This window comes from Rhyacophila brunnea, unplaced genomic scaffold, assembly GCF_057557595.1.
Source record: "Rhyacophila brunnea isolate RB1 unplaced genomic scaffold, BYU_Rbru_1.0 scaffold_22, whole genome shotgun sequence".
Lineage (NCBI taxonomy): Eukaryota > Metazoa > Arthropoda > Insecta > Trichoptera > Rhyacophilidae > Rhyacophila > Rhyacophila brunnea.
The window spans coordinates 5,940,091-5,949,291 of NW_028232882.1; the positions used below are offsets into that span (position 1 = coordinate 5,940,091).

General features: G+C 34.0%; 1 protein-coding gene across 1 annotated transcript; it reads right to left on the bottom strand.

The window, feature by feature from the left end:
* Positions 1-512: 512 nt before the first annotated feature.
* ECSIT (evolutionarily conserved signaling intermediate in Toll pathway, mitochondrial) lies at positions 513-8,972 on the bottom strand. The gene is made up of 5 exons (XM_085949452.1): positions 8,331-8,972; positions 6,454-6,680; positions 4,908-5,163; positions 3,245-3,355; positions 513-3,147 (listed from the first exon to the last, which is right to left on the bottom strand). The coding sequence occupies exons 1-5, from the start codon at positions 8,719-8,721 to the stop codon at positions 2,981-2,983; spliced, it is 1,152 nt and encodes a 383-aa protein (XP_085805578.1). The 5' UTR covers positions 8,722-8,972; the 3' UTR covers positions 513-2,980.
* Between the last annotated feature and the right edge of the window lie 229 nt (positions 8,973-9,201).

Here is a 9,201-nt window from a genome sequence, read left to right on the forward strand (position 1 = left end):
ACGAAGTAATCTTCCATTCACCTTTTTTCCGTTCCTAAACGGGGGGAGGGACGCAAGAATCTCACCCCCCCTTGTGTGCACGCCTGCTTACAGTAACCACCACATCTATTCTATACACAAGATTGTTTTTGGCCGCTACGGCAACTATCTTGGGTAGGTTTGTATCGAAGTATTTAGCACTTATTGTAACAATTACAATATGATAGTTGTAATTGTTACAATAAGTGCTATGTTTTAACAGCACCTCTCTTGGCTATGCTAAATTTTAGAGTGAGATAGACAGTTTTGACTGTTTAGACAGCTAACTTATTATGATTGTTACAATAAATGCTAATACTTCAATAGAAACCTACCTTAGCTAGCTGCCGCAGCGGCCGAAAGCAGTCTTGTGTATAGAATAGATGCGCAGATGTAAGTATTGAATTTTAAGGGTAGATTTTCATTACTGTAGGATGGAAAATAAGGATACAGCATTGCGATTTCTTACTCAACAACTATATTTCGTTCTAATATACACTTTTATCTTAAACATAACTCAATATAAACAATATATATTAGTATTAAAAAATAAATATAACATACCGATAAAATATGGTACATACATACATACTATGTAATAATAAAAGTCACATCGTCTCTGTTCTGGCAGAACACACTAACTGGAGAATACTAATTTTGAGTAATTTGACTTTGAAGTTGTTAAAATGTTTGAAATGGTCTATTATGTGAGTTTATTAAGTAATCGTAAAAAGGATGACTTTAAAATAAAGACTGTTTATTTATTAAGAAGGTTTCCATAAGGTAAAGTTTGAAATAAGGAATATTTTGGTATAACTAACTCAATGTCATTTTTTCGAATTAGTGTCTTCTACCAGAAAAGTGACGACATACTGTGGTCAATCATTCGATAGTAATTTTTCTATTCCATATTGACATTGTTATTGTATGTATGGAGAGCTTGGATAGCGTTCCATAGAAAATCTATAATTTCCTCTAAGGAAACTGTATTTTTCGTGGAGGAAAGCATTTTCCATTTCAAGTCTGAGAGGCCTGCAATATGGTTTCTCTTTTTTCTTGGGAATTCGATTTCGAAAATACGAAACACGTGGTTGCTTTTAATTCTATATATTGTGTGTGTATTTTGTTTCCAAGATGGCCGGTGACTGACCTTTGAATAAAAACGGCCCGCTTATAATGAACATGTCACTAATACAACCACACGTACAATCGATTGATTCGAAAATTGAACTGTTTTCAAAATTCCTAACATGGAATGCGTATAGTGCCTCAAATACATTATCATCACATTATGTGCTGTCACATGCTGTCACAGTAAGCTGCCGCTACAGGAAAAAAGTGTATAATGTCGTTTTTCTTCGTATTTAAAATATTATCAGACTGATGCTCCCTTCCCGTAGCATATTTTGAACCTTTAAACGAACATTGCAGTAGTTAGTAAAATCTGCCGAAATCGCCAGAACAATGACGTCATGCATACATCATGAACTGCATTAGTCAGTGAACATTTTTTTCTAATTTCTGCAGGTCTACACATTTTCGACTCATGTCAAAATCGCCTGTTCTTCGGTATTAGTAGTTTTCTCTATAGATTGCCTGGTGTTTACATCTATTATCTATGGTCTGCTGGTTGGGTTCTGTTCAAAATATTATCTATGGATCCAATATCGCAAATTATTTTAATGTACGCACACGTAGAAACTGTTAAAATGAACTGAAATTAACATGAATAATGAATAATAATTCAAAATACTAATAAATTAGAGTTGGCACTTTCCATAATTGAATTTATAGAGATAGTGATCATTCAAAATATTCTGTGGAATGACGAAACCATAGTCTAAATTTGTCGCCGTACCAACATGTGACAGTGCGTGACGTGATCATAATGTAATCGAAGCATGAGAGTCCTTCTATCCTTCAGTCCAAAATCTTGAGTATTTATCGACAGTGCAATAAGTATTAGTATCACTAATTAATAACTGAAGCGATAATTGACTGTATTTGTTGTCAGTATGCATTTAACTTTGGTAAGTAGACCCTGAAGATGCCGATATTTCGCAAAAACGACTACAAAATTCAATTAGAATTTTAATTAAAATTCCATCAAATACCATATAAATATCAGTCGATATTATTAATTTTTTAAGATATTCATTGCACAAGAGAATGTCTCACACAACCAATGAATCGAAATATTCTTTGATTTACTTCCATTTAATATGAGCAACCTCATGGCTTTTGATGTTTGGTATTAACAATACTCCTATTTAAAGCAACTGTTTGTACTTTTGAGATCAATATTAAATAATAAACCTTCACTTCAGTGAAGTGAAATAAAGAAGCGATCTTATTTAGTTGCAATAGATACATAATATGCCACTGAGAAAAATTCAAGATGTCACAACTATATTCCGTTATCAATGCTGTTAAAGCATATAAGAAAAATCTCAGAGGAAGATAGTTACGAGTGTGTCCGGAAACTTGCACATATGCAGTTCGCCGTATCACACTTCACTGTGAAATGTTGTATCGGAAATATATGATGGTATATTAAAGACCATCCAACCTCTTTGGGTCGTATAGTACTGAGATAAAATTCATGTCTAAATAAACACAATTCTTGTTGGTTTACAGGAAGCCAGCGGCAAATAAATTTTGAAAACAGCCGATATACTGGATTATTTGTTAGGTTAGGTTGTCATTCTTGAAGGAACATTATTGTCTGCAATTCTCCACGAACAACGCATAATTTTTTCATCTCGGTGCTATAGAGATGACCGTATAGTATACGGTCATCTCTTTCCAATAAGAAAGCTCATGGCGAACAGTGCTACGGTGAAATGTTATACGTTGAATTTACATGTAACCAAATTATTCATTCAAGCATACAACTCAGGTCTTATGTCAATTCGCCACAAATTCAAAATACTTATACATGTTAGACTGTCTGAATTTATTGTTATGTTAGCTGTTTGTCGTCTTCAGTGGTCGGGGCCGGTTCCTGGATAGCAATTTCAGTACAAGGCGCAGTTAGTGTGAAGATAACTGGAAGATTTGCCAATCCAGGGTTTCCGTTCTTTTCCAATAGCCTAATCCACGATAATAATGAATCCCGAGATGATGAGCCTGTGGAAGAAAGAAAAATGGGGATAAAAAATGGATGTTATTACATAAATCTCGTTTGGCAAGTATGGCTATAAAACAAAATGTTAGTTGTGCAAACCTGTTGCGCAGATGGCTAATATGGTTCCGTCATCTTGTTCATGGGTTGAGGGCTTTGCGACTGGTAATCGAGACGATCCGAATGTGTTTTGGACTTCCAAATTCGATACATCTACAAAAAAGATAGATATGAATTTATAATACCTACAGGTACAATACTATTACAAGGTATGGAAATATTATACTTATGGTAGAAATTATAATAATTATAATTTGTATTTTTGATTATAAAATTTTCGTATGTACAGTGAAACCCCGATTCTACGATTTTCAAGGGACCCTAAAAAAAACGATAAATGCGGGATATATAATTTTTTTTTTTAAAAAAAAATCATTCTGAATTTTTTCGATGTCTTGAATTATTTTCAGTTTCTCAGCTAGAGTTCTAGTTTTCTTCATGGGGGGCATTTTAGTTGCGACTTATAAAACTTCGTGATACGAGATGCGAGGCAAGCCTGAGCGTCGACCGACCTGTGCAAACAATGCGACGCGACTGAAAAATCTGTAATAGTCTGTAATCATAAACAATTCTACGAAAGCGAAATGAAAAATATTCAACAAAAACGGTCAATTGGGATAATATTTGTGACGGGACCATATTATTTAGACGATAGATCGAGGAAAACGATAAATTGGGGAAATTATTTAACATTGTTCTTATGGGTGTTTGGTGGGACTTTCTTTTGAACGATCAGTGCGGGAAAACGATTTATGCGAGAACGGTAGATCGGGGTTCCACTGTACCTTGATTATTTGGATTGTTCAAAACAAATAATTTGAATAAATCACATTCCGTGCTAAGAACACGCCACGTATGGAATTTTTATATTATTTTTTTCAATGACAGAAATACGTTTTAATGGTAATGCAATAATGATTAAAGATGAGGCTTTGCAAAATACTAAAAACTGAGATAGTGAATGACCAAAAATATATTCGAAATGGTATATTCCCCCATTTGTAGGGGTAAAATGCCAAGGACAGAAATAAAATAACGCTGGTGTGCAAGATAACCTCAAATAGTAAAATGTGATGGCAAACATCGTGTATTATTCAATGAAACTGAACTCAACCATGAATCAAATCAAATCTTTATGCTGAGAACACCAAAAAAATGGGTACTTCCCTTGTTTTATAAGCGTATTTATTTAATTTAAAATTTAATAGGACCAACGCCTAGCATGTGTTCTCCGGTACTAATGACTGATCCTAAAAATGATTACTGCACCGACATGTAGCGATGGACAAATAAATTATTTGAGCTTTGGTGTCTTCCCCCATTAGGCATATTCCCCCGACTTACCTTATAGGTAGTTATGCGATGCAATTTTTGATGTCTGTCGATACTCGACAATTCAATAATTCAATTGAATGTATTAAAAAATGCATAAATCGCTAAAACATATACTAAAAACTCTTAATTTTACCTCGAACACCATTTGGAAAACGTTATTGTAGAGCGGCATACTGCCTTTAATCTTAGTGATAGTTATGGGGGCCTACCAAAGATCCTGGCCTGGGGTCCTGCTTTAGGGTGTGGGGGCCATGCCGGTAGGTATTCAATAGGAAATACCGGTATTGGTATTTTCATTTGGTATTGCAATCCCTAGTGATGAGGTCCTGATAAAGACGGATAAGGAGTCATCGACATAATAATATATTACCATCTATATCGACTCGTTTAAAATTGCTTTCTCTCACGGGTCCTGTCAGAGTAAAATAGGTAACTGGCTGGTCCCGGAGGTGCACGACGAAAGCTCCTTGAACAACCAATGCATCCGTTTTCGTATTGCTATTTTCTGTAATCTCAGAAGTTTGTTTCTTGTGAATCTCGGCTTCCCTTGCCATTAACGCTAGCTGAGTGGGGCTTTGTGCTGATACTATCCAAGTCTCGTCTAAGGATTCTTCAATGTCTTTTGTCTTGAAATATAAAACAATATTTGTATCATGAAATAAATCCAAATACGGTACATGTTAACGAATGGATAAACTATTTTTTTATTCAATGAATAATTCACGAGATTTAAAAATATAAGATTCTTCATTGAACATACATAATTTGAAAATACCTCAGAGCAATATAATATAACCACTAGATAATTTTCTTAGGTGCATATGAATCTATTAGTTTCAAAGTCAGTTACCTCCATATTCCGCCAACAGAATATTTTATTTTTGCAAACATAATAAATTACAAAAAAGCGAATAACTAAATAAACTGATGTAATAGTCATTATAATTAATAAAAAAATGTGTTAAAAATTGGTTGATATATATAAAAATAACAGCTGATGAATATAATCGACTTTGCAATCCATTCCCGGTTTAATACTGTTTAACCAACAAATGGAGTAAATGAATTTAGTACGAATGAAAAGTGTTAAGAGAATCAGAATCAACAAAAATATAAAAAAAAAAAAATGGAAGTAACCGATTTTGAAGCCCATCGGCCTCATATATTAAAAACAATAACAAATTCAACAGAAGATAAGCAAGAATTTAAATTATCACCTCAAATGCATAATTATTAGGAAAATTTTTATCGCTAGAATCAGTGAAGCTCACTGTCGGCAATGTGATCCGTTTTTTACCTCATTCTCTTTCGTTTAAGCTCCATTCCTATACATGAATTATCATTTTCGCTGTGGAGGCCTAAATGGCAAATTTAGACCTCCACAAAGTGGAAGTTATATTAACAGCTTGATTAATGAGGAATGGTTATTACCCATTCCCCTCACTTATTAGTCTTTGCACTGGATCAAGCACAACATTCATATTTGCGCCGACGATCTGATTGGTAGACTGGTCATCAAAACGTTGGGTTGTAGGTTCGATTCCACAGCTAGTTTTTTTTTGTTGATTGAATGTTGTAATGAATTAAACATATTTTATTTAGATATTACTATGACAGTATCTGACAGGCTGCAGATTTTTAATGACACGCGGAATGTAGAACGAAGCTCTTACTACAATTGCTGTAATACCGATAATTTGTGCCATAGTATTTCATAATTATTCAAACAGATGTCACTGTGTTTAATTTTTTAGATTATGCAAATCAATCGACAGTGGCTAGTAATTTGAGTTTAAAGTCGGGCGAGATAACTTGCAAAATTTGTATGTGCGGCCTGTCGATAACGGCCTCATAGAGCAAGATAACTCGCTAAAGGCATAGAATCGGAAAGAGTTTATTTTGTTGGATATATTTACCTCAAATACATTAACTTTCATGTCCACATCGACACTAGATATTCTTTTGATAGCAATTTTGGCTAGTTCTAAGGAGTCAATGGGCAATTCATCCGGTAGTGGCCAGGGAGTCAGATTTTTAAATTTGGGCATCCAGTACATCATGCGCCAGTACTTCCTCAGTGGATACCCTCGCTTTCCGAAGATGCTCATCAAAATATCTTGGGTCTCCCGGTCGGGCATTACTCCTGAAAGTACAACGAAAATCACTTTGAAAAAATTCTTTACAAACCTTGAAGGAATATAAAATTTAAAATAAATGTTTATATTTATTAATTTTCTAGGTAAGTATGTTATTTATTCCTCAGTTATCTCCAATTAAATTGTAAAAACAAAAATCTGTTAATATAACCATTTTCTTTTTTGTTAAAACTACAACAGGCACTGGCTTTTCATCAATATGTTTTTGTGATTTTTCAAAGCCTGGGTGTTTGTGATTATTTCTCTTCTATCACTAATAATTACACTACTGTTTCACTACACTACTGTCATTGGGGATCATGGCTAGTTGTAGTGTTAAAAAGAATATATATATACAGCACACTCTCAGTAATCTGCCGCTTGATTATCCGACAACTATTATAATCTGCCGTTGTTTTTACTAGTTGAAAGCACAAAATCAAGCTCTATAATTCGTCGGTCAAACTCAATAGTCCACCGCGTATAAGTATACAACGCAGATGAGACGGGTTTATTTTGAAAATTCTCCTTTCGTAAAACGTACGTTCATGGCGAAGAAAGTAATGTACCAGGGAGGAAAGTGCCCAAGGACGGCATTACAATTATTATGCCGTGCTCCAATGCAATCGGGACACACAAACTGATGCTTTTGGTCATAGGGAAAGCCAGGAATCCTAAGCCATTCAAGAATATCTGCGTAACTGAACAACTGGTTGTGTCAAGTGATTTACTGTTTAATATTTAGTTTATAAATATGTATAATTTAGTAAATACTTCATTTTGATTATAAATAAAACTGTAATTTGCTAGTACAAATTTCTCAAAAACACTATTTTTACGAAATACCTGTTTTAATTTTTACCATATTTTGTATGTATGCACTATAATCCGCCGCTTTCACTAATTGGACACTTGTCTGGTTTTTGGGGTGGCGGATTACTGAGAGAGTACTGTATATATATACAGACGGCCCTTGACTTTCGTACGTAATTGGTTGCTGAAAATGTGTTTGAATGTTGAATGTATGAAAGTAGAGGGGTGTAAAAAAAAACAACAAAAAGTGTACTTTAAAATATTTATTTAACAATGGGTATAATAAAGTTAACGAGGCGTATTAGCAATCAGGTGTTTTCTTTATAAACTTGTCAAAAGATAGTTGAATACCACCCTTCTACGTATTTGAGAAGGTGACGGGGAGCGTAAGAGAGAGGAGCGACTGCATGGAAACGCATAGTTTTTGCATTATCAACAAAAATCTAAATGTAGTCGTAAAATCGATAGATAATTTAAAAAAGCAAATTGGGGCGTAGTGCCGCAGATGCCCGCATGAGCTTTCAAAACTATTTTTTTATGAAAAAAACCCTTTTCTGTCGGTGCAGATGCTTGTCGATCCAATAATTTGTTAAATTTAAAATTTGATATTTCATACATATCGATGCATCATTATCATACACTAAGATGATGTTAGGTTATATTAGGTTGGGGTAGGTTAGGTTAGGTTCGGTCTATAAAGAAAGTTATAAAAGCTCATGCGAGCATCTGCGGCACTATTACCGCAAATTGGACGAAAGTAGAAAGTTCGAGAGTCAAGGGCCACCTGTATATTATACTATTTTATTGTGTTGTAATAGGTTCTAAAAGATGTGAACCTAACATACCATTGTCTTCCATTTGTTCCAGTAAGTCCACTCCACATTGTTGCTGTTTGGGGTAGTGCATAAACTCGGCTTGCATGACGTTAGTGGGAACAAACCGTCCTTTCGGTAGCACTTCTAGCAAACTTTTGTAAACTTCTAAATCCTTTTGGACTCCAAAGGCATTCATGTTTCGTAGTGCGGCATAGATGAACTCCACGTGCCCTCTCCGTCTGATGTCATTGTTTTCGAAGATCTTTATCATCTCCAAGTACGCTTCCTTGTCTTTCTTGGCCATCGATTCAAATCCCTCAAAAACTATAATACCCTTTTCGTTCTTGCTAGAAGTACTTCGGACGCCGATCAGTTTTAAAGATTGCGGTTTTAATAGATTAAATAAAAATCTTAAAGACATTTTCGGTAATTTTTGGATTCAATAAGTATATTTATTAAAATATTTTAATCTAGAAAATATACTTTTTATAACCTCTAAATTGCGGTGTAGTAAAATTAATATATCAGGCGCGATTTGAAATGATCATTGGCCATCAATAAACAATAACACATAATCTTTTCAATACATTTAAGTTATCATTCAGTAATAATAATCAATAGTTATAAAACATAATTACACATTTTGCTGCCAAAGTCAAACTTGCATAAGCTTTTGACAGTTCATTTTTAGACAGGTAACTTTAGAAATAATATATTATTATACAGCTAGTTGTTCATGAAATGGTATACTTAAACATAATGAATACATAGTATATTATAATACGAATTTTATTTATTTCAATGATTCTATGTTCATTTGAACGCATAAAATGATTGATGCCATTAATGATATAATAATAACAGTAAGAAAGAATTTATGGATGCAATTTGAAAATAAATA

Coding starts and splice junctions, on each gene's coding strand:
- ECSIT (XM_085949452.1), bottom strand. CDS start 8,721: ATGTCTTTAAGATTTTTATTTAATCTATTAAAACCGCAATCTTTAAAA. Junction 5,164..6,453: donor TGAAAGTTAATGTATTTGAG/GTAAATATATCC, acceptor TTATATTTCAAG/ACAAAAGACATTGAAGAATC. Junction 3,148..3,244: donor ATTAGCCATCTGCGCAACAG/GTTTGCACAACT, acceptor TTTCTTCCACAG/GCTCATCATCTCGGGATTCA.